Source organism: Falco naumanni, chromosome 5, assembly GCF_017639655.2.
Source record: "Falco naumanni isolate bFalNau1 chromosome 5, bFalNau1.pat, whole genome shotgun sequence".
In the NCBI taxonomy this organism is placed as follows: Eukaryota; Metazoa; Chordata; class Aves; order Falconiformes; family Falconidae; genus Falco; species Falco naumanni.
Genome location: NC_054058.1, coordinates 30,291,156 through 30,318,027, shown reverse-complemented (window position 1 = coordinate 30,318,027; position 26,872 = coordinate 30,291,156). Strand labels below are relative to the sequence as shown.

Below are 26,872 nucleotides of genomic sequence, written 5' to 3'. Positions count from 1 at the left end.
ATGCAGACACATACACATAAATACAAATGCACACATAGCAATCTGAAAGTTTACCAGAATACATTTTCTTATTTTTCATGGCAGCACAAGCTTTTTTGTCTGCTAACCCCTCAGTCATTAATTCACATTCTTTTAAAGGGAAAAAAATATGCTTCTGTGCTCTAGTTTTAAAATGCAAAGGTATGATGTTATTTGTCACCATGCCCAAAAAAGTCCTTACTCGGTAACTTTGCCAGAAGAGGGAGAGAGAGAGAAGGCAAATGCTCCCCCAGCTGTTTCCTGTCTACAGTGTCTGTGTAATGTAGATAAATGTGAGGATTTTCTCTAAATCCCTCTTCTGTTTGCTAAATCTCACTGTCACTGCTAAAATCAGAGCAGATAGAGCCTGCGCAATGGAATAAAGTCCTCAATATTGAAATGTGACATTGCTCTCAACATCTCACATCTCTCTGGATTTCTTTTTTCTCATCTTTACTGCTAACAAATTCATTTCCAGACTTTGCACTTTTAAGAAGCAATGGAAAAAATCAACAGTCTTTCAACACAATTAGTTAAGTGCTGCTTTTGTGATTTCTTGAAGGTAAATCTTTATTACTATTTCAAATAATTTTTTAGTTTTATTTTACTGTGTATTGTCTGCTTCTGGTTTGGAGAGTATTGTGCACTTTTCAATAACATTGTTTTAGAACTGAGAATTATTTATAAATTGCTGAACATGCAGTTTTATGTGATCTGGAAAATGGCTGTGTGTAATAGTTGCAATTACATAGATAACTGTAAGGGTAAACTATTGCAGATACATGTCTTATATTTCACTTCTGTTCCGAGAACTTTGCAATATTTCAGTTATGTCATTACTAAAGGGTCAAATTACATCATTGTCTATATTGTTAATTAATGCTTCTAAAAACAAGAACTTTTAGCTATTTTCTGCAGGTGCAAGGTTTTATAGGAAAAAAGGTATTATTCACATGTTAAGTTTCTGCAGTTTTATTATACACAATTATAGATAAAATGTTCATGCTTTCACAGGGAAACTTTTAAGGGATGTTGTTACTGCAGCAATTTTCTGGCAGCATTGTAGCATTTACTTGGTTTTTGTTTTCATAAATTAAAAGTAAATGTGAAGTTCAGTTTGTTTTCTACATTAGAATCCAGCTGCGACTCTTGCTGACCTTGCATATTTGTATAGCTTAAGCAATTGTACATAAAGAAAATGGAAATTCCCTTACATGTTCATCTCCAAGTTTTCCCTTGCAGGGAGGGTTGTTTCAGGAAAGTTTGCATGTGAAGTTTCATGTTATGACCCTATAATTTCTACACATTAACATACACTGTCTTTTAGTAAATTTGGCTTCAGTAGGTGCATTGACCTCTGTTTCTGTCAGCTGGCCCTAGTTCAGCTTTCCATTATCAGCAAATTTTTATCCTTCAAGAAGATTTTTTTCTTTAATATTTTGCAAGGATAATTACACAGTTGACAGAATTCTCCTGTTTTAATTGTTTAGGGCCCATTTATTTTTTTAAAGTATCTTACACTTAAAACACACTTACCTCATTCCTTAATGTGATTCAAAAGAGCTGGTCTGTAATTGCAATGGATGAAACCATTCTCTTAATGTATACTTCAAAGATGATGATTTTTTTAAAAGTATTGAGCAAGGCACTAAGAGACATAAAAGTAATGTGCTAGTTCCTCAGCTGGTACATCCTGCCAAGCTTCCTTAGAATCAATGGAACATATTGATTTAGGTTAGGATGTAGCCCAGATTCTTTAATCAAAGTTAGCAGTATTTAAACTGTGATCCATTCGAGAGTATATATGCTTTAGTTATATAATAACTACTAGTGATTACTATGACATACTAATTACATACTTCTACTATGGCTTGGTAATCAGGTCCAATCTCTATATAGCAAATTGTGATTTTGAATATAAACCTTGATTATTTTTTTTTCTATAGTATATACTATTCATAAAAATGCGATGGCCTTCAGGATATTTATAATTATTGTAGCTGTTCTTATATGTTATCAAAATGACCAAACACGTGGAGAATTCTTATGCGCAACTTGTGCCAGTTGATAGTTTGTTAGACAAAGAGGAATTATACAAAAAAATTAAGAAGTAAAAGTGATGCAGAATGTTCATATATGACATTTCTCTGTGGTGCCACTCTCCTGGACTATTAAAAAAGGAGTGCAGCAAAAGCTGGTTATTTTACTGAAAAAAAAAGGAAATTCCAGCTGTGAAAATATGGTCAGTCATTCTATGCAACTAAAAGAAGTGCTTAACCAGGCTCATCCTGAACCTGTATTCAATTTCCAAATGTAATTAGATGCTTCAATAAACCCCACCCACATGCCAATGCATTTTTTCTTAAACTCTCAACTTTCTAGTCAATTTGGGGACATTGCAAGCACCCTGCCTGTTTGTAAAGAATGTGAGGCAATATTGGATTACAACTTTGTATTTTCTTAAGACTATTCCCCTCAGACATAAATGGGAACTTTGATTTTATCACAAACATATTGAACTAACTAATGTTATGCTTATTTAGAATGATGAAGTAAAGTTAGTTTGAAACTATGTTTTGGAATTAGTTTTCATGAAACAGCACTTAATTTAAACAAATAATTGATTGTGCCCTAGAAACATGTGAGTCTGTTTTCTTTTCCCCAAAGTTTTTACTTGTTTGAAAGTTCTTGACTGTTGTTAAATTTGAAGATAGAGTTAGAAATTCTCTGTGCTTTATACTGTGCAGCCTTTTTGGCTTCCACTAAAGGAAAAACAGTAGATCATCTGTTTTGTTGTAGTTCAGTACTGATACTTATCTGAAAATGCAACCCAGCTGAAAAGTCTTGAAAAATACAAAATTGTTAAATGTCTAAGATTTATGTTTATTTCTGGCCCAAATGTTATAGAAGAACAAAATGTTAAATACATAATATTCTTGTATTTGTAATGTCTTTCAGTCTTCTGAGGCGGTGTGCTAAACAGCTTTCTGCTTTACCTCCTCAGAACTGGGAACCATCTTAAACTGCAAGCGCATCACATTTATCTTAGAAATTTAAATATATGGCAAAGGAAAAAAGAAATTGATGTTGTTTAGATATGGAATTATTACAGGAAATAATGCTTTATGTTACCATCATTCATTTGTAATCTGATCTTCTTCCATCTGCCATTGAAGTCATGTCTGTGCATTAAAGCTTGTTGGTTTTTGCATGGCAAAGTTGGCTAAAGACTCTTGTGAATGGGAAAATAATTATTCTTTCTTTTTATGATATATCATGGGATTTACATTTGTTCATTATTTTCACAGTGGAAATACTAGGAAAAAAAGGAGGATAAATTCCGACGTATTTATAGACTTGTGTCTTATTCAGCTTTGACTTCAGTTGAAATAGAGGACTCATCCAGCAAGGTCCTAAGATCCCTTGCCAACAAAATATGAATTCTTAAAAATTACTGACTAGAGAAGGCTCAATATCCCTCCCACTGGATCAGATCCCATGTGAGCAGACAACAGATAATGTCATGGGTTTTTTCAAAAGTTCAATGAAAAAAATAAGATTAAATGGTCCCTGAAACCCTGAAAGAAACTTTAGGGAAGATTAATCATTTTACTCCAATTACTTTGCGCTAGTCTGCTAATACAAAGCAGTTTTAAGCCAAGGTTAACTGTATGGGTGAGAAAGATTTGTAACTTCTTACCTGACTGCAATACTAATGTTAACCTTGACAGAGAATGAAATTAAATGCAGATTTACACCTTTCAAAAGTAACATTTTGGCAAGTGATCTAAATCAGTTCAGGATATGTATTAAGCACATTTTTCACTGTCCTGCTACTAAATGTAAATAGCTTTTCCTAGTATTTTAAAAAAAATAATGCTATCTTCTTTGACATGTTGGGTAAGATCTTTTGTCGATGTAAATTGATATAAAAGGAAGCAGATAAATGGAATGGTGTAAATTTACACCAATTGAGGATTAGCCTTCTTTCAATCATAAATCCAGGAAAAAGGTAGTTCGTAACCACATGTAAATGAGAAAAGAATGGTCACCTCTGTGTATACCTCATAGCCAAACCTGACTAAGAGGATATAATGGAGGTCAGTGAAAGTATAGCTGCTTCCAACACGTAAAAATACAAACACTCCCACTAGTGCTCCTCTTAATTTCTTGAATGCTTCCGAATGTTAACCTGCTAGAAACAGAGGACTGTGAGTCATTGAACTTGGTCCCCTACTTATGAAAGGTCCTGCATCGACTCTTCTGTAACTTTGGCAAGCTCTACCTTGAATCTTCTGTTTTGTCCTGGTGTCTCCCCTTTTAAGGTGCTAGAGATTCATGGAGTACTAATTATGAACTCTTTTCCTACTGGGCAAAATTTCCTTCCATCCAGGTTACAGCCATTTATTCTTCTGCCAGTGCTGTTCTTTAGTTTAAGTAGCTCTTCTCCGTCATATGTCACCTCCATCTCCCACAGTACGTTGGCAGACAACTGTCATATTCCCACTTAGACTGTCTGGTCTTAGACAAAATAATTCAAGTTTGTCTAGTCTTCCTTGCTATTATTATTCCAGGCTTCCTTTCTGTTTTTAGCACTCTTCCATATTCTCCTTTTGCAGGAGCAACCATAAATCATAGTTACTACAAGGTTCTCTAACTATGTGTGAATGTAAACCAGAAATATACACCAGAGGAAGTAATCAGTTTACAAAATACACAGACTACAATATGTAGACAGTTGCAAAATTATGGTGAGGCATTTCCTGATACTGTGTTTATTGTCTAACAAATTACAGTACAAATGCATTCTCAACTCACAAGGGCGCAGGAGTAATTTTCTTTAGGACTCTGTTAAGAAATTCTGACGCTACTTTTGCTTCCTTTGCAGGTGAAGATGCACACTGTGTCCTACATCCATTTCTTCTACCTTGGCCTATGTTTGCTTACCTTAACCAGTTCTGCTGCTGCTGGCCCAGAAACACTCTGTGGTGCTGAGCTGGTTGATGCTCTTCAGTTCGTGTGTGGAGATAGAGGCTTTTACTTCAGTAAGTCCACCCTTTCTTTCATTGAACTGCTAAACCTTTCCATGTAATCCATTGGAGTTTGCAACTGCTCTATGCAAGCTTAGAAATGGTGAAATCAGGCTGCTGAGTACGACTAGTGTCATCTGTCTTGGAGATGCCCATCTTCAAAGACCATGAAGTCTCAGTAAAGAATAAAGCTGTGCCTGCATTCAGCCTCTCTGAGTTTCTGACAAATTTTCCTTTTCAGGCATGTTATCATTTTTAACCATATTCCAGCTGCTGCTATTCCACCTGCTATACGACTACTTTCTGCTGACCTGCCACTGAAATTAAATGAATGAAAGCACATACTAGACCCAAGATATTCAAGAGGCAGAACTTCATGTACCTGTTATGTCAGACTACTCATAAAAAAGTTTAAGTACACACTGTAACATATCAAAAACACACTAAGCTTCAACATCTGGTTTGAAAAAAGCACAGCTGGAAGGCAGCAAGCAGAGTTACCACATCCAAGTATCCACATATTTCATCAGTTAAATACAGGTGAAGGAAAATGCATGCATGGTGAGATAATAAAGTTTAACACCAGTATAGAAAACAGATAAAAATTTCTGCAGTAGTTTGGATATATTGGTACTCAATTAACTTTTTTGAGCAAGACCTACACTTTGGAAATGAACATCACAGTATTTTTTCTTTGCTGTGTATTAGACCGTGCAAAGTTACTCAAATAACACAAAGTTAATGAAACTTTTAGCTAGGGATATATTAATTCTGAATTAATTCATTAATACATTTATTCAAAACATGCCAGAACTTGTGCATTTAGAGCCTCTGAAGGTAGCATTTACTTTTAATAATAATATGTGCTTGTCTGAAGTTACCTCTCCTTCAGGGCCTCAGTTACCTTTCCAAACAAGAATATAACTAGGAAAAGAAAATATGGAGTAGTTAGGCAATAAAGACAATAAATTAACTTCATGGGGTTTTTTCTATTTATTTTTTTATTCTTTGTGAGGTTTAGCTATTTATTTATTTAATTTTTTATTTCTTTAATCTTTGTTTTATCCTAACAATTCTTGCCTTCTAAGCTATCATTTTTGTTTTTCTGATCTTACCCTCTCTATTTCTATTAATTTCTATTCACAGACTTATTGCTTTCAATATTTTTCTCCTTGCTTGTAATAAAAATAGAAATCCAGATTCTTACAGAGTCATAGAATAAATCAAGTTGGAGGGGACTCATCAGGATCACCAAGTCCAAACTCCCAATCCAAGAGCATTCAGTCAATCCAAGATGAAGATACCACAACTAAACTGGAACAAAAGTACAGCTGTCCCAAACTCATAAGTGACTTACCTGTAGCATTACTGATTGCTTCTTCAGAAAAGACATATTTTCAGGGGAGGGTAATTGGTCCTAAGGGACATTTTCCCTTGACATTATCAGAGATTTCTGGGGAAGATAGATAGAAAAAAAATGACCAACATTCAGCAAAAGCTTTGACATCACCGTACAGTGCGCAGTGCTCCCTTATGCCCTTTTATCATAGGGAAGGCAGGAGGAACACCTGAAAGCTGACATACAAGCTGCAGACATTTTCACTATCTTCTTAGCACTTTCTATTGAAGTTTATCTTTGACACTGGGAGCCTTAGTTTCATATCCACTTAGTAATTCACTAAAGAAACCTTTCTGTATTTAACACTCTAGCTATCATTAATGAGCATCTATTCTAGGGTGCTGTTTAACATGGTATTCTGGTACTAAACACAATATTAGAGCTTCTGGAATCTCTCATGAAGGAAATTACATTTTTCAACTAGGTCTTTATGTTTTCATTTGAAAACCAAAATGTGTTACACTCGTCAGCTGTTGAGTTACACTTAAGGGGCTATTTGAGTGTCCTACAAACACTTTCTCTTCATGGCTGGAAGGAATGTAAAGGGAGATTTTCATCTCACCCTCCTGTTTTTGCGCTAGAAAACAGAAAGACAATATATTGCATCCTAGGAATAGCATAGGATATTTTTTAATTTTTTTTACTGTGCATGTCTCAGGCATTTTCCCAGTCATTCCAGCAAAATGTTTGCTGTTTTTTCAGAGAACTATCACACTTGCTTACTGCAAGAGTGACTGTTACTTCCAAGTAATCAAATGTACTATTCTGTGTACTCTGTGTTCCTCAAGGTAAGAGGACATGCAAAATGTTAATCACCAGCAATAACTCTCTTTGTTTTCAATCTCAGTTATTCTAAGGTTGTACAATCTGTTCCACACCTCTGCATTCCCTAAGCTAGATCATCCTTACTTTAAAATATCAGGATGGGTTTGTGAAGTTTAAAAGGAGATCTTTACCCTTGCAATCTTGAGTTTTATTTGCTGTCAGTAAAGACTTTCTCTCTAGTTTTCTCTGTTGTTTTCTTACATTCTGTTTTCACTTGAACTAATGTAACTGTTAACACCAAAAAAGGTCTACCTCTTTTTGTATGGAAGACTGTGGAAGGTTTTGCTAATGAGCGACCACCCTGTTTTAGGAAAGTCTTGTACTGTCATAATCAATAGACTGCAATTGCAATATTCAACAGAAATTTTATTAATTTGATATATGGTCATTGGACACTGAGTAATGTGCGTTTTCTACCCGACTACTGATTCACAAGTCAGCAATTTAATCTCTTTTAGCTTTCTCTCTCTTATTTGTTACTGTTTAATCTAAAATATGAAACTATAGAAAAGTAAGTCCAGTAACACTGGTAAAACAACTTGACATCCTTATATCAAATATACTACAGAGTGCAGCACGTTACTGGAAGTTAAAGATGTTGCTCCATTTCTGGTGACTTTTTAAGAACGCCACATCATTTGCAGAAGTAAAAAAATCCAGTGAACTTTTTCTTTTATTGGGAAAAGGATGTCAATTAAAATTGTATTTTAAGCCTTATAGTCTCATACTCTGGTTCCCTTACATAAAGTGTAATCAATGGTAATGTTTGCCTTGAACTTGCACAGGAAATAGCTGTGAGGGAAGGTTTTTTCTTCCGTCATTCTATATTTCACTAGGGACTCCAAATATAAAGAATACCTTTTGGCTGAGGTGGAATTCCTGGTTCAGATTCAAGGTCAAATCTTCTGACTATTCCTTGGGAGCTGTGGGTGGAAATGAAGATATAAATAATTGAGTTACTTTCTTTTGAAACTCTGTACTGCACAGCCGCAAGGCTGTCTATGGTTAGGACTGGGAGAAAAGAAATTTCCTTTATATAGTCTACTCTGCCCAACTTCCTAGCTATAAAAGGAAATCTTTACAGCTTCTGAAGAGATGCCCCAGCTGCTTACCACACACAAAGAAAAATACTGAATTCAAGAGGAAGTCAAATATGGTTTCTACCATTCCCTTTCTTCACAAGCTAGACAGTGAAGGACCATGCTTAGAGAATTTTAGGGGAGAACACTGCACAAATCCCAAAATAGAGCACCTGCTTTTTCCCTTGGTCACATTTAACCCCAGCCAGCGCTGACTACTTCTTAGACAGCATTTCCTCTCCCACGATTCACTAGTAAAAAGCAGTTTCTTGCCACCTCTTATCTAGCAAAATCTGTCTAGCAGAGCTCCTGCCACTCAAGTTCCTGTGTGCTGATTTATATCAGGAGAAGCCAACAGAGAGCCTGGCCACAGTTACACAGGTGGCTACACTTAGGCAACCATTAATGCTTCTCTAGTCTCACCAACTCTGTCATGAAGCAAAGTGGGATGGCTGCTATGTTCGTTTGAATTTTAATGCCTAGAAAGGTCTACCATGCCAGTACTATTACAAAACAGTGCTGAGGGCAGAGATTATTGGCAAAACTGAAAGGACAAATTACAGGAAACACAGAAGCAATAGCCCAGGAAGGGGGAAATTTTGCTTGAAATAGTCTAGTCTTGTCACAGGAATTTACTTTGTAGATTAATCAAAAAAGATTTATTTTTTTTTCTTAATACAAGTTGAATTTGATTTACAATCATTCTTTATTGCTCATGTTGTTTCCTGAGGACTATTACTACTACCATGAGAAAAGAAAGCAATAGTTTGCTTTAAGGAGCAAATGCTATATTCTTTTTTATCTAGTTTCTTCTCCTCTGAAAATATACCTTTCCAGCCTAATTCTCCCTGTATCAACTGCTTTGTGGAGAATCATTACAGATTTTTACTACACCTTTTTTTCCACTAAGACAATCAGAATTGTGTATTGTCCTTGAGAACATCCCCCACTGTGCACAACATAAGACTATTGGCTTATAATCATCAGAAAATCAGGTAAGACAGTGAACCTAATTTTGGGTAATCAGAGCTGTCATCATATCTCATTGCTTTGTAGAACGAAGGTATATATGGAGGAATTGCTGCCTTACAAAGGAGGAAACAGGTGGCACAGCAATAGGCAATTATGTTTTGCTTCTTCCATTTCCCTTTAGTTAACAGCTTCTTGTTTACTTCAGGAAGTCTGCTTTTAAGATGTTATTAAAGTTTCTAGGCCTGTCAAACCTATCAACATAATTACAAGAGATGGCATGGCACTCAGTTCTTTAACTACTCCATACCTGTAGGAGCTGTGAGTCATTAGCTCCTCTCTGTGTCCCTGATTGAGTCCCTGATTAAAAGGAATGTTAATGTTGCAAGCCCAGCAAGATCCAAGAGTGTTTTTAAGTTTCTTGGTCTGACCATGTGCCCCATTCGTATCCAAATCCTGTATCCATGGAAGATTTGAGTGTACTCCTCAATCTTTATCCTCAGGTTCCTTACTTCTTACAGGAAAGCTAGCCTGGAAAGGAGCTATGGTGTGCTTTAGCCAGGTTTGGAGTGTCAGTGCTCAGGGAACCAGCTCTATAGGCACAGCTGATATGCCTCTACAAGAAAAGAAGAGTAGCTCTGGCTTTTGGAATGGTATCAGTTATCTGACTATACAGTGATACATGTTTGATGTGTGCTCTCTTGCCCCTGGTAGTAATCACTGAGGAAGTTTTCTGAAAATAAGCCAGTCTTTGAAAGAAATTTGTCCTTTTCTACCACATTAAGAAAGGCTAGGGCATGTTCATAAAGGCTAACCTTAATTTAGTGAGTTTAATCTTCTTAATTGCCTCTTTAATAAGAGAGAGGTTCTGCCTTCTTTCTCCATGGATCACACAGTAAGTGAGTAAATTTAGACTCTGCAAACAGGTTTCCTGTGCAGCTAGTTCTCATGTCACCAAGAATTTCATATTTTTTCAACCTTTTCATTAAGTGGGACTGTAGTAATGAAGATAATTTTAGTGAGGTGACTGGAAGCAAACCATTGATCAACATTTCAACAAGAAATATCTCTGCAAAAAGTGTCTACTACCAAAACCAAATAAGTATGGTTTCTCCAGAAGTTCAATTTATATGTGTCCTTATTAGTTAGCTGTTAGATGTTAGAAATGCTAATGCTTTTTATGATGTTTGCCTTTATCTATGCACTAGACCAAGTTTCAGATTTGGTCTCAAATAGCAGAAAGCTGTTATTTGACATTTGATTCTCTAACTGCTATATGTGTATTTAATATGTTGTTTAGTCTCATGTTGGATAAAGTCACTTAAAGAAGCACTTGGCAAGATCAGCATTAATTCTTGGCATAGCTGCCCCTCTTACTTTTCCACTGAATCTTAAATACCAAGAAAAACCCTTCAGTGACTTCAGTTCTGGCATACGTTTTATGCAATTAGCCAAAACCTTTACATATGGACCTTTTCATTTGTTCTGGTATTAATAATGCATTTGCAATATTTGATAAACAGAAGCAAGAGTCACAAAGCAAATGATTCAGTTTAGCAGAACCACACAGTTTCTTAAATAAAACCTTTTGCACTAACTACTTGAGCACCTACAGCAATCTATATAGAATGCTCATTCAAACAAGGAAGTTCATACAGCCATTTCTCTAGAGCTTATGCTGTACTTTAGCTTTTATGTACATTTCAAACCCTATCACATCACTGAAAATGAAATAGAGACTGAAAACTGTTTTAATCTCAGAGATTTGTTAAAAAAGATGGATCTGAACTTGTTTGTTAAACCATACCCAAATGTCAGTATTTGCCCATGATACAAGCTTAATTGTTGAAAAATGTGACAACAAATGAAAGGGGTAACTAAACAGTTAAGTCATTTCTCAGTCTAGAAATCAAGACAAAAGTAATACCACAAATGTATACTTATTGAAGAATTTATGCTAAATTTATCTCTGGTAATAATCACGGGAACTTCCATGTCAATAAGAAGAAAAAGCCATTAATTCATACTTTCTTTGTGGTGCATTTAATGCAAAATCACTATGCAAGATATAGCCCAGGTACTGGGTCTAATTGTTAAGTAATGACAGGTGTATTTCATGTTTGCATCAGTGAATGAGGTTCTGAGAACAAGAATGTTAACACATCCATAGCCTTTAAAGGGGCATACTGTATACTGACCTGGGGGTGACTCCAACCTATAGAAGATTTTGTATTGTCACTTTAAGTAAAAGTTTAAATAATTTAATCCAGTTAAATACTAAATGCCTATTTCAACCAAAAGGCTGTACCTTAGGCACTGGTTAACATATAACTTGGAGAGTAATAGGATAAATGGCTTTTCTTACTGTATCAAAGCAAGAAAAGTCAAATGCTATCTTCTTTTCAGACTTCTTTAAGTATTAGGCAAATTACACAGGTAAGCTTATCCTGTCAGTTTTATCTGAACAACTTTTAGGTTAAATTTCTGATTGCTTCAATGCTAATTCCTGGTAAACTGGTTAGGAGTTTCTTAGAAAACAGCTTTGAATTCCTTAGTAAACCTAAATGCCTAAAGATTTAGGCTAAGATACTTGCTGTATTTTCTGATTGAATCCCATGTATAATGGAATTTAATTTGTTTTCAATGTTCTTGCCCTTACAAGACAGAATGGAAGCTGTTTGCTTACCTCATGTTAAATCCTTTGCTAGTGAAAATTGGAATAGCTTCCTTTTATCAAAGAAACAATGTAGGTCTCACCTCTCTCTTCTTCACGCCCCCGCCCCGAGTCTACACAGCATATGTATATATCTTACTTTTGAAAATTCAGCTGTGGTCCCAGTTTTCCCAACTACGCAATATAACTGTTCTACAGTAAGAGAATGCCTCCAGACGGCAGGCCCTTCTGCTTCCTTTTGTGCCCATAAAGGTGTGGAAGTAGGGAAAGAGTGTCCTGACAAAGTACTTCCACTAGGAAATTATGGCTCATGCCCAAACCTGAAATTATATGATTTTTTATTATTTTTTTTTTTTATACAGAACTATTGGTTTATAGTGTTTGTGTCTTTGTGTTTTGGGCAGAAATTTGCACAAGGCTGAGTATGCAGAAAAAAGAAGGGGTTGGCTCAGACCATTCTGGCTCAATCCAGCTTAGTGAGCAAAACAGTTTTCTTTCTGAAAATAAATATTCTAGCAATACTTATTAACTATTTCTATCTCCAAACAAGTAAACACTTAAGTAACACCCCCAGCTCCTATAAACAGCAACTTCTAAGGAAAGTAAATACTACTGAAAATTGTTTTTACCTCAAAAGAATGTTAATTAATAGCCATATCCTACTAAGGCAATAGATAAAAGCTTAAATCATGCACACAAACTCTGTATTTCACAAGTCTGTATTCTAAAGAATATTTTTAAATGTATGGCTTATGCAAAGTTATAAAAACTCTTAGTGTTGAGGGGAAAATGGTAGAAAAGATGTCATTATGGTTGTTGACCTGAAAAGGTGAGTACATACCTGATTAGCTTAGATGGCTGTGTGGTACCATGTATAATAAACCCATTTAGCAACCGGGGGACTTTTTCAGAATAGCATTAACTATACTGAAGGTTTCTTTTAACTCATGAAACCCGTGCAAATGACTACATAAGAGCTTCTACTATGGTAATGAAATTTTTACTTCTTTTTGTAAGTCTTCATTGATTACTTCAGGTTACATGAAAGCTAGTAAGGGCATCTATTTTAGGTTAACATAGCAGGTTTAAACTGAATACATTTCATACCTTGAAACTTCTGTAGACAAGTAAGATGTAATAATTTGTTTCTACATCCCCTGAATTCCTGAATTACTAGTCAACAGGTCTTCCATGAAAAAACTTAGTTTTTCCTACGTATTTCAAGTTTTATGTTTCTTTCCATTAAAGTTTCCAGCCTTTCACAGACATATTTAGTTTGGCAGGAAGAATCCGGTGACTCATAGACTGAAGAGATTTGAGAGCAAGCTACTGAAAATGTATCTAATTTCTTCTTGTGTAATTTGGGAGCAAGCTACTGATAGTATTTCTAATTTTCCTAGTTTAATCAGATGTATTATTGGCAAATGCATGTCCTGAATAAAAGCCATGTTTATTCCTGCAATATATAGCTAAGGTTAAATGAAAAACACCATATGTATTTGCTTCTGGAACACCTCTGTTTTTTCTAATTGTTTCTGGCATTTTGCTCTAAATCAATGGGCACTGAATGAAAACAGAGGTACTACTGAAATAATTTGCATTATGACACCACTTATATTTTGGAATTCAGTAATATCAAAGTATTCCTTACTGATGCTTTTTGGTAGGGTTTTATTTTTCTTCTTTATTTTCAAGGGAGGATAGAGGTGTAGGAAGAATAGGTGATGTTATTATACCTCCGTGATTCATATAGAGAAGGACAGATGTATTAGAAAAGCTCTCATTTGCATTTTATGTTGTTGACAGTTTATGTTGTTCCTTCCGCCTTTTTTCAGACAAAGTGCTTATAAATTCAGTTCTTTCTAGACAGACAATCTATGACAAACATAATTTTAATTTATCCACATACAGACTGAACCTTCTGAATGATAAAGACTAAACAGAGCTTGATTCAATATACACAAGGAGATTCTGCTTCGGATTCATTATTAGGCACCTAAGTGAGGCATCTGAGTTACAGTTTACTCAAGCTCATTCTAGAGTCAGTGAGAGCAGTAAGAAACTTTCAGAGCTCTCACTTAGTTCTGAATATCCCATAGGACATTATTTTCCTTCTCCACTCTAAATTAAGCAAAGAAGCTATGGCAATTTTATCCTGAAGTTAGTTAAGTCATTTGAGTAAGGACTTCCCATTAAGAGCCTAAATTTTGGTGGGATTAATCTATTTAAAACTACACAGTGAACTGCAATGTGGAGATAAGGATGCACTCATATGGGCCACATCTCAAATCAAAGCAAATCCAAGCTTATTTTAGTTGCCATGGTATACATGGCATAATACACTTAAGCAAAAACCCAGAATGTGCCTTATGCAGGTAACACCAGTTACAGTTGCTCCTTTGACCTTGAGTAGCTCCTGGGCCCTAGTCTATGTGTGAAGCCTGTTGGAGAAGTCACTCCACTCTGAGACTGCAAAAGTAGAAGGGAAGAGCTTATCTAACTTCTCTTTCTTGATATAATTGATAGAATATACTCTTACGTGTCATAATAAGTAACATTCCTTCATGTTTTATTCCTGCTTAATGAGACAAGGTGCACTTATCCATGCATAAATAATGAAGCAATTTTTTACACTGCTCTTCACATGGGTTCATTTCTATTCTTATGAATATACATGGCCATCAGATTTTTAAGAAATTAAGACAATAATAATATTTAAAATTTAGCGTGACATTTAAATATCAGGCGTCATTAAAGAAGCATTTTCTCCGTTAGAATGCTGTGCCATGAAGTATCATCATGGAGAAAGGACACAGAATGATGCTCAAGTACAATTTTGAGATACTAATTGATACAACAGGCATACAGTTTTGAGACACTCAGGCAATTTGAAAATTTAAAAAATAGCTACTTCTGACCTAATGAGCTCACTTGTAAAAGCACTAATATGACTGAGGTAAGACAGAACCCCACCTGAGGTTGTTAGCCATTCAATGAGTTGAATCAACAGCACAAGGTTCCTCTTCCTTCCTCACTTCAGTTCCTCCCATCACCCAAGGCAATACAGAAACAGTACAGAACCACTTCAAAGATAACTGCATTCCATGATCTCTAAAGCGATCCCTTTGCGGGGAACCATAATGGCACTAGTTTAAATTTCCAAACAAGTTAGAGGCAGTGTAGAAACTGTACTCTAGGTTGTTTGGATCTTGACAAATCTTTTGCAGTAACTGTATTGTTTTGAAGCAGAGCACAGCACTAAACCCCAGAAAGGACTATTTATATTCTCTGTGAATAAATATATATACCATTTAGCTTATTTCAGGATACCCTTAATATTGTGCATTGTACTATTCCCAGTTGGTCTGGCTTGAGGGAAAGGGGGTAAAAAAGAGGGTAGTGTTTCCACAACATTTTTTCACTTCACAGTTGTGTATTGGCTTCTGCATTTAAAAATCGTAAAGGGTGACCTTATGTATATATAATATACATGAACCATTTTCATATGCTCTGTGGAGTTCTGCCACTATTTTAAGAATTAGATTTAGTAGATGTAATATAGTTATACCAAGATACAGTCATTTGAAAAAGTGGAATGGTCAACATAATATGGTCATTTAAAAAATGATAGGAAGATATTGTTGTAGAATTTGACCCTTATCTTTCTTTTTGCAAACAATGGAATGAAATTCTACAACTGCAGCTCTAACAGTGTTAAGTCAACTACCATAATTTTTGTTACATAGTCATCTTATTTTAGTTTTTGAAAGCAGTAAGACAATGCAATAAAAGGCAACCATTTCCTGCTATAACTAAGATAAATACTAATAAAATGAGCAGAATTCATAAGTGGTAAATTCTTATTGTCTGCTGCTCTTTTCAAATAGAAATTTATGTTCTGAAATTAAACAGGTGAAGCTCAGATATGTGAAAAAAGAGCAAAAAAATTTTAACAAATCAGGCTTGAACTCCTTATCAAGAATCAAATACCCTGCATCAGATTTTGTATGCAAAACAAATCTCTTTGAATTATGAAACAGGCGCAAGTGTCCTTGCTGGGGTTTCTCTAGGATATAATATTAAAAAAAAGTGTATGTCTACACTTCCATATGGCAGAGAAAAGAGAGACATTGTCAAGGAAAAGCTGATCTGTAGTATAATAAAGAAGGGACACAGATGATATCAAAGGGGAAAACAGTGATGTTAATTCCAGGCTGGCCCTGTCCAGGAGTTTTTTCACTTCATAATGCACAATCAGGAATCCATGGATACTTCCTTAAGGTTATCTGTTAACTTCAGTTGGCTTTGCTCAGCGCACTGAGGATAGTGTGAGTTAATTTGAGGAATTCTCTATGTTCACTAAAGAAAACATTGATCATTGGTTTTCCGAGGCCTTTTGGCCATAAGTATCATTGCACCACAAATATTTTCCCTTGACTGGATTCCCACTGGTTTCTAACTAGACATCTGTTTTTCCTAAGAACTACCAGCTGAACTTTTGATATTTTTCCTTCTGTATTATAAATATAGCAAATAGAGACTCTTTTGGGCAATCAATAGATACTACTCGTGCCTGATTTGAAAAGGGTACATGCACATCAAAAGCCTCATTTTTAACATTAATTCTAACCAGCCCAAAAGGTCTGTGGTGTAATTCTAAAGTTAATCTACCATTCATGGTACAAACTATTACAATTTATCAATTCTTCATATATAAGTGTTTGCTGCAGTGCCAAAATAGGTCTTGATTTTGTGGCAGGTAGATGGCTGCATCTGTAAGACTGAACACTAAATTTTTAGAAGTGTTAATCTATTTTCAAAAATTAGTATAAGCCTCATGAAAAGTCAATGAGAACTTGGAGGTTCCTAAAGGCATATGAAGCAGATTTTCAATGGTGTTTAGGCACTAAAAAGGCAGGTGGACACTCAAAAGGTTTTCAAAAGCAGTCATGTATCTGATTTCCACTGAAATCCATGATAGGTGGTGCTAGGCAGGTGTGGTTGTGTGGGTTTTTTTACATTCTTCTAGGCATATGCTTGTGTTTTTAGTCACCTCAGTATCTTTGGAAATATGAGTCAGGGTTGTTAGCTACTTGTCTAAATTTTGCTTATGGACCTTATTGACTACTTGTGAAAAAGCTATCACTATTAAAAGCTCTTTAAAATAAGAATTGGCATAATGACTTGGCTTCCTCTCTGACGTTAAACATACTAATACGCTTAGTATGAAATCTTCTTATTTCTAGCATAAATATGTGAGGCATCAGATGAAAGCTAATAATTTCCCAAGTGAGCTAAAAATAATGAAGGCTGAATTTGAATAAATATTCTAAGAGGCATTCTGGAACAGACAGTGGTTAATAAGTACTGTAAAAGCTACTTTTCTACTAACTTCATTTGCAAGATGCCAAAGCCTAAACATGGACCACAAACAATATGGGATAAAGATTGAACATGAGAAACATTATGATTGTTGCAGGATGTTGGAAACAATGCATATTTTATTGTTTTCTTTGTTTTCTGACCAGAAAAATATAATTAAAAATCTCTTACATTTCTTTAGGATGTCTTATTTAGGAGTTTCATCTCCTTGTGACTTATACCTAGTCTCCACTGCAATAAGACCATCTGACAGCACCTAAACTTACTTGAAATAATTATAAATGCATTGTAATATAAGGAGTAAGAGAATCTGCAGGCTTTGTTATAAAGCATTAGTTTGTATATGACAAATAATGGAGGAATGTATGAATAATAAACTTTTTAAACATGCGCTGCAACTCAAACAAAGTTTAATGAAAGAACTAGTGACTTAAGCTGTGGTCTTAAGAATCCCTTAAAATGAGGGACTATTAGTCTTAATTTTGGTCATAGGCCAATCAGTTTTACATGGTGATACAGTTCATCGCTAAATGACTACAGTCTAACAAAAAATTGTACCCATAGTTATGCAGGATGCACACTTCTTGAGAGAAGGAAAAATAATAATAATTAGATATTTATTCTATCTTCAAGATGTATTGGGTGGTCTCATGCCCTATTGGCTTCCAAGATCCAAACACTGCAAACAATAAGAATTAATATTATCCTCCTAAACTCCTCTAGAGTGCTCATAAAAGTATTTGATTGCAGCACTCAGACAAATACATTATATCCTACAATTTCCCAGGAAATCATCTGCTTCTCTGACCATTTGTAGGGGGTTTTGCCCTAGTAATTGCATATCCAAGTGGAGATGGTAAGGATTTTTTGTGCAAAGTAATTTTAACATTTCTTCTAGTGCTTTATATGTTCAAAACAGAATACAAATGTCAATGAATTTAACCTAGAGATACCGTGAAGTAACACCTTTTCTTTATACAGGGGAAACAGGCAAAAAGCAAAAGCAGATTTTAAAACCTGCAGCTGCAAGTGTGCCACTTCCTCAAAAGTAGCTTCAGCATATACCCAATCCTACCTGAGCTAACAAAGCACATTTGTGAGAGAGCTGGAAACAAAAGCAATTTAACCTTCCTTTCTTTTTGTTCAAATCTGAGCACCTTTCCAAAGAATTGTTGGGCTCTTTCTGCTTTCATCGGAGCAACAGGAATTACCTCATCCTTGTGAGCTGCAGAAATGTCAGAGCAGCTGTTGTACAGGGCAGCAGCAAAGCACTGACCAAGAACAGTTTTTGTCGCAAAGTGGCTGGTGATAAATAGAGTTCAGTGCAGAATCATTTAAAATTTTAAATTATTGAAATCTCTTGGTCCAGAGATCTGATTTCAGATGAAAAGGTTAAAAAAAAAAAATAAGAGCACAAAAGCATTTATTTTCCTTTTCAGCTAATGAAGGATCTTACTAAAGGTGGTACAGAAAAGTCCTAAATCTGTTCACAAAAAGTTCATGAGGTACTGTGGTTGCATAAATACCTCTCAGAGTTGCATGCTAAACATGCTGGAATAAGTAACTTCCTATCTTCAGTAATGACAATATAAATTAGGCTTATCCATTCATGGGTAATCAATTGAAACTACCAGTGGATAAGAATTCATTCTAGAAATTTTATGATGTGTTAGCAGAGACCACCAGTGCATTTCTCAATACTCACTATAAAACCATAATGTTTTTCACGTACCAAACTTTTTTGGCAATGGGCAGTTATCTACTAAATAAAAAGCAACGTCATATGTCAGTCTGGTTTTCTCCCTGCTTTCCCCACTCTCCATCACCATATTGTATGCAATACTTGGAAAACTGTTGGTTCTGAAAAAACTAAACAAAAAAAATATGACTTTGTTGGTCCAGTCCATCCTAACTGTCCTTAATTCAACTTTTTTGTCAGTCAAAGGAACTGATAGGCTATCATTGCCATACTGCCAGTACAGACTCCTATTTTGATAAAGTTTTCATTTTGCTGTTTCTCTGTAATCTCAGGAGACGGAGAGATGTCTCAGAAAACTAAGACCTAATTTGTATCAACAGTAGATTATTTTGTTGATGAAACAACTATAATCACAGAAAACTTGTGGTTGAAGTAGGCAGCTGAAATCTGTAAGTACCCTTATTTCTTGTTTTGAGCCAGTACAGAAAATCCACCTTTTCTTTGAACCACCTCTACCTCTTCAGTTTGTATTATATCCTTGTGCCATGCTGAAAGCAGAGTCATAATGCTATTTTGAAGTACTGCCTTGAATTCTTGAATTCTTTTTAGGCACATTTAAACTATAGTAATTTAGCTGATGGCTGTTTGATTTCAGTGCAGCCAGTGAGAAAGCAAGCAATCCAATGACCCCAAGTTCACTGAGATTGCTGGAAAATAAAAACAAGGGTTTGGAAGGCCAGTGCTTCGACACGTAAAGAATTATATTGAATACTTCAAAAGATATAAAATTCTTAGAACTGTTGGACAGGCTTCTGTGTGTGAACTTTCCTGTCCAAGTGGCATTGCTAAATACCATGGCACCAATCAGAGGGCTGACATCATGTTGTTGTGTAACTCATAACCATAGCAATGTCACTTTTTAAAATGTGTTATAGGTGCATTTAGCAGCATAAAATCTCAATTGTGTCGGATGTTAAATAAAGTACAATTCAGATTTATTTTGAAATATGAGCTCTTTATATATATATTTTTTTATAAGGGGAAAAGAAAATGTAAGGCTTGTTAAGCCAATGTTCACACTGGAAACTTGGATTCAGACAACAGACACAGTAAGAACAGGTTTCATCACCAATATAACTCATAGTGCTATAGTTCAGTAAGAAAGCTAATCCTGAAAATTTTAATGGACGACAATAAACTTGAGCTTCTACGTTACAAATAGGCCACAATGCACCTAAATGTATGCAGTCAAGAAATAGCTGTACTCCCAAATTGCTGAGTAAATGATCTATCTGTTAGTTCAAGTTAACTTAGTATAGGTTAGGTTCGACAACTATAAGCAATGACGAAGAGCATGTAACAGAAGAATGTAATCCTTCCCTCCTTTTCTTCAAACCTAAGCACTTTTCCAAAGAATAGCCTCTTTCTGCTCTTACTGGAGTGACAGAAATTGCCTCATTCTTGCAAGCTACAGAATTTCCAGGGCAGCAGCAAAGCACTGACTAGGAATAGGTCTTGTTGCCAAGTGGCTGATAATAAACAGAATTCAGTATTGCCAGGTACTACTAAAGGGAATGACACGTACCCTTTGCCTCAAATGACATGTGGTAGGGAGTATCTGGTGCTGTCTGTTACCTGTCCTTTTAGAATATCAGTATATTGGAGCTGTAAACCAGAGGTGCTGTGTTGGATTGATTTTCCCTTTATGTGATCAGAGTCATCAGCAGTGGTGTAATGTAGCCTTTGCCCTCTTGATAACACACTGAGGAGACCACTAACACTGTATTTATGATGCATAAAAATTTGAAGTAAAGGCTTACTATACCCTGTAGGCTGCATACTATTACATGAGTTTTGAGGCTATGCTTTCAAAAGATAAGGGACGATATGCCCCATACAACACCATTGTCTGGGGCAGACTGAATTACAGTTGCTTTGGCAAAGATAAAAGGACCTGAATTTCTCTAGTAACACATAAAACAACCACCATCTGTTTTTTTAACCCTTGGTAATTGTAATTGCTACTTAAAGTGAACAAGAATTCTGGACACAGATTACTTCCAGTATCAAACCCACGGTCACTTGATTTCTTGATATGCTGTGTAAGATGATCTTGTTGCTAACTAGTTTCTCATATATACAGAATACTTATTTATAAATTTTGGACCTGTAAGAAGAAATGATGAGATGATGAAATGTATGAGTCCAGCACTACACAGTTGTGGCTAATGCAGTCCCTTTCTGTGTGATCCATGAATCCAGAAATACAGATCTGGATATGAGAAGTCTAATTAGTGTAAACTCTCTCTCACCTTTTATATTTTGGAGGAAAGGCCAAGTGTTTCTGTAGATAGGCAATGGATAAAGAATAAAACAGTGGGGAGGGCTATGACTATTTCTAGCTTTGGGACTTACTAACTTACATGACCTTGAACAAACCAATTTTATCTGTATTTGTCTTACTTTCACCATGTGTGAAAATGAGGCAATGGTGTTTATTCACCTTCTAAATGCTTTTGAAATCCCCTGATTCAGGTAACCATTCAGATCCATCCAAAAACTTTTTTAGAAGCTCCCCATCTATAACTCAACCACTGGAAGGGTTAAAGTTTTAAGCAAAGTGCCACATTGCAGCAAGGATGATAAATTATAGATAATAGTCTATCAGATTTAGGAAGACGGTTCAGTAAATACAATAAAAATTGATCTGTTTACGTAAGGGATAAAAATTGGCTACTACTTTCAAACTGGAAGTTAATGTATGCTATATGACTGCAGAGAGTCCTGCAAACTGTTTTTTAACAGTACTATAAGAGTTACATAAAACTTAATGGCAAGTTAAGTAGATCACCCCAGCAGGCCCTCTGCTTACTGCAAGTATATGGCACAGAGTTCATAGGTTACTTGAGACTCATTCTCCCAGCCAAACGAGTCAAACAATAACACTTCTAGGCTCTGAAACACTTTTCCTTGGATTTCAGCAGAAGCAGATGTGGGGCTGACTACACACTGAACAAAAAGAATATTTTGAAAAGAGAATGGCAGAAAAAACATAAGCTCAGCTTGCAGTTTATGTGTAATCATCCTTGCCTTTCACCTTGACACCAGCTTTCTAATATTACCCTCTTCATCTGAAGATCAGTGCAAAGCTTCAGTAAATTGGAAGCTCATTTCTTCATGTGTGCTTCAGATCCCTCTGCTAAACAAATTGGTGCAGTGTTTCAATCTTCATTTTACTTTAGCGTGTAAGTTCTGAGTCATCATCATTTAATTTTCTCCAAGCCTCCAGCTCGTGTTTTCTGTTTTTCTTCCTGGATGTGTCATAACAACTGAATTGTACCACCCCAGTAAAATGGTGAAACCTAGCAGACATCTGCCAGCAACAAAATACTGAGCTTTCACTCTAATTCCCCACACATTCCACTTTTCACACCGCTTTCCTTGCATCCTCTCAATAAAGTGGTAGAGCCTAGCAAGCAATTTCTTTTCATTCTCCTCAACATTCTGCTAATGCTAACGCAGAGATGAGGCAATAAATCAAAAGAGTCGCCTCACAGAAGAGCACACTTGCCTTGCATGCTCTTTTCCTAGCCCTGTTTTTATCAATATTCTCGTGAGGTTAATTTCCTGAAGTCAGTGACTTCCCTGTAGGTAGGACATCTGTCAGTTCTGGGTCAATACTGCACTAATGAACTGTGAAGGTATTATTTTTTGGAATTGCTAAGTAATTTTGATTTGGGAAAATCAATTGAGAAAAGTTGTACTCTTTCTAATTTTACAGAATTTCTGCTCAGAAGTTTCCAGTAATTTTAAGGCAAGAAGAATAGAAAAAAAAAAAAATCCCTTAGTCTGAGCTTTGAGATATCCATAATTAATTTAAAGGAGTCAATATTTTAGTATATTTCTTCTAAAAAACAGTCATTATACACCATAATTGCATGCAGAAGAAAAGTAAGATAAAGGTGTTACAAGCAAGGCAGAAAAATTTTGTCTGGAAAGGGATAAAAATGATGGATAAAAAGAAAACATAATTTAAGACAGAGGAGCCTTTAAAAGTTGCTAATAAAGTTCTGTATTTGGCAGCTACCTTAGCTGAACTAGGACTTTGATTCCTTTGAGGGTGAATAATGTTTGAACCAGGTTTCAAGGACAGTTCTCCTCTCGTAAACGCTCAGCACATGCAACTCTGTCCAATTTTTCTTACCAGATCTGGGTTGAGCAGTGATTGCACCATGCACTAGCAATTGCATGTCAGTGGATAGCTATATAAATATCAATCTCACAGTCCTGGTTAGCACAAAGTGTGAAGCATCTCTATAGAAATACCCACACCAGATCAGCTAACTGCAAAGTAGACACATCTCATTTAACTTCAATATCAGTAGAGTCCAAGAAAAAATGTGTTTAAGAGAAACCTCACCTCAGTGTTCAGATGGGGAAACGTCATTATCAGACAGCAGGCTCAGTTACGATAGCAGTAAAAAATGACAGCAGCCATTCTAAAGAGCAGGCTTGTTGCCAGATAACAAGTACTTGAAATTATCGTGAGGGGGGTATAGAATGAAAAACACTTGTAGCAGCCCAACTCTTCAGAGAACTGAACTAGAATATACTTATACTGCTAAATACCTGTACCTACCTTTACTGAGAAATACCTTATAACCTTGGAAATTTGCAAATTTTAGTTGAATTTAAACATGCAGGAAACAAGTGAACATATCTTAACCAAAGTAATTTCCTCTTTGCCTCCTCCCCAAATTCCACTTTCACATCATGGAATCACAAGGGTTATTCAATAAAACAGCCACATACTTCAGCGAAATGTCCCACATTTTAACAGGGACAAAACCATATGGCTTCTAATCTGATTGTCAGAAACAACCCAATAGTTTTAGCTGCACCTTTCTCTTTCCCATTCCTTTACAAGACGAAAACAAAGGACCTAAAACATTTATCAAAGTTGCACAATGCACAAAAACTGAAACCCCGACAGTTAAGGTCTGGTTAAGTTATAACATTGTTAAGGCAGAGATTAATATTAGAAAGTGTCAGACAATCTGAAGTTCAGGTGTTGTTACCTGCTCCAACTATTAGTGTCAACAGCAATATTATAGTGCCAAACATTGTAATTTATATGTATGATTACCAAACTTCATGTTCTGCTGCTCAGTTGATAATAGTGTTATGGGATATTTAGTTTGGTTTTGCAGAAGTGTTTAATTTTCAAACACTAGTATGCACTTTGTGCAATAAGACAGGATGAATTGCTCTTTAGGGATTGGGCTGCCCCTCACTGATTCCAGCTTGAGCTATACCAGATGCCATATAGCCCATCCAGAAGAACTAACTCTTAATCTTTCTTCTTCTGCATCCACTAAATACAACTTTATATAATTGTGCCAGAGCACTGAGACAATAATTAATGAATGGCCCATCAAGAACTCTGGAGAGGTTTCATCAATTTCTGCAGGGAAATGAGTCAAAATGAACCTGAGCAAGATATAGGACATGGTGCAATAATGTCTGGCTTCTTCTGAATAAAAAGAAAGAACACATGCCCTATCACTGATATTTTATCTTGATCCAGTATAGTGTTTAATGTGAAAATATACAATTTGAAATAATAAATTAAGAACATATGTTGTATTAGGAAACAAATATGGTACTCAGTGATTGCTACCAGCTTCAACACTAGAATGTTAACAGTATGTTTGAACTTTTAAAGACTGGATTTCTTAGCAATTTTACAGCATATCACTTTGAAAGACCTTGTAGCTACTTGCCAGATGTGTTGTAGTGGTAGAGGAACACTACAGCAGAGAGCTTATTTATCCTTAGATCACCCCACTGTTTTTCTTTCAAACCAGGGAAATTATTTCTGAATTTCCTAATGATCTTGCAAGATAAACATTGAAAATTAGTAGAGCTAGAAATTACTATATTAAAAGGTGTATTATATTCTTTAATTCTAGTGCTAAGAACATAAACCTTTCCTAAGTCCTACTTATCAGTACAGTGACGTCATCCTGGAGTAGGGGAAAGGATAATCTTCCTCGTTGCCGCATTATTGAAGAATGGCAAGGAGTTCTGATAAATGTCACGCATATATGTTTAGTTACAACCAATACTAAACAGTCTTTTACATCAGATGGAACATGTAGTGGATTTTAAAAGCCGTATTTTGCTTATATATTTCTAGTACCTTTCCTCCCTACAATACAGCAACATGTTCCAAGCATTTTTCAATGCTTCCTCTCTGCTCTTTGCCTTCACTCTGCCAGCTGTCACTTTAGTGACATTTCCCAAGCATGAAGCTGACAAAGGGCAGGGTAGGGCTTAAGTGCTTAAGCTGTGGAGATCAGTAGCAATATTTTTAAATATCAACATAACTCAGTGTTTTGGGAACAATTTCTGACACCGTTACTTGGACAGCACTGTTTACTACACACCCCCTCGCACTGAATACAGTTCAGTCATTTTAGAAACTTAAAAGGTTACTAAACTACAGCACACAGCTATTTTATCTGTAAATTTCCTGGGTTTCTACCATAATACTTCATTTAAAATAGAAATGAAGAAACCCTACCCTGACTGGTACAAGGAAATTTCTGTATAGACAATTGAGAAAACTATTAATGATGCAGAAAAGAGAACAAAGGACAGAGCACAGGACAGATACTTGAGAAGCGTTTTACTTCCTGATTTGCACATCTTCTCTATCAATTTATTTTTCAAATTCTAAAACTGTATTTAAAGGTCAAAATTATCTGCAATTCTGGTCTAAACAAGTTCAGGACGAGTTATCCCATGGGAGTGCCTTCCTCCGACAGCTAAGCTTTCTTCTCATTTTCTAGGTTTTGTCTGTTATTTGAGCCACTGTAGTCCAAGATCCAAATACTGACAGGAAAAACTACTGCAACATGCAGAGCTAGCATAAGCATTCTCTTCAACCTGTAAAAATACTCGTCCCACTTCCGAAATTAAACTAAGTCAGCCACTCCAACAGGAGAAAGGCAAGTCAATGTGATTTTCAATAGCTTCCAAAAATCTTACCCAGTGACCATAATTTTAGGAAACGTTCAAGGTAAGACTTCCAGTTTGCCTGCTGGCTTCATGACGGCATTTATCATTCTCGTGTGTATCTATAAACTGAATAGGAACCGAATCTTAACTTGTTGTTCAGACACAGTTCTGCAGTGTTTCTTTTCTTTAAGTGTTTTCTGTAAGTGTTTCTTACACATTCTGTGGTAAGAAGTGAAAATTATCACAGGCCTCTCTGATAGTGCCTGTAGGTGACAGTATCACGATACACACAGGTAATTTCTGTGCAGCAAAGACAGTGAGCCTGTTACATCCTAGAGTGCAGGCATACCCTGGCACTGCACGCAGCATGTTCCCACTGCTCTGAGTTGTAGGTGCTGCCACACTGCTAACCAAGTGTGAAGGAGCCCTCTAGTGTAAAAAAGAAACTGAACCTAGCACCCACATTTTGCACACACATAACGCAGCAAAGCAATGACTACAATGCCACTGTCAGTCTCCCGACATTCCAGCAACACACACTGGCCAGAAGATGCTACAGTTATAAAACTTCCTGGATCTCAACTCTGAAGGAAAAAAAGTATATATACTTACAGCTGGTCTTAATGGGCATCACAGTTAATGTGATTTCAGGGCTAATGTGTGGCCAGCCATAAAACCAATCTTAATCAAAAAAGGAATCCAAAACTATGAGCATTAAGCAGAAATAGACCGCAACCTCTGTCAAATAATTTATTTTTATTTTTCAGTAGACTG

The 26,872-nt window shown here is 35.9% G+C and overlaps 1 protein-coding gene across 1 annotated transcript in view; it reads left to right on the top strand.

Moving 5' to 3' along the window:
- Nucleotides 1–271: 271 nt before the first annotated feature.
- IGF1 (insulin like growth factor 1) overlaps nt 272–26,872 on the top strand; it is a 56,528-nt gene continuing 29,927 nt past the window's right edge. Inside the window, exons 1-2 of the mRNA XM_040595312.1 lie at nt 272–580; nt 4,907–5,063. Coding sequence (XP_040451246.1) covers nt 518–580; nt 4,907–5,063 — 220 coding nt within the window. The 5' untranslated portion in view covers nt 272–517. The remainder of the gene's footprint in view (nt 581–4,906; nt 5,064–26,872) is intronic.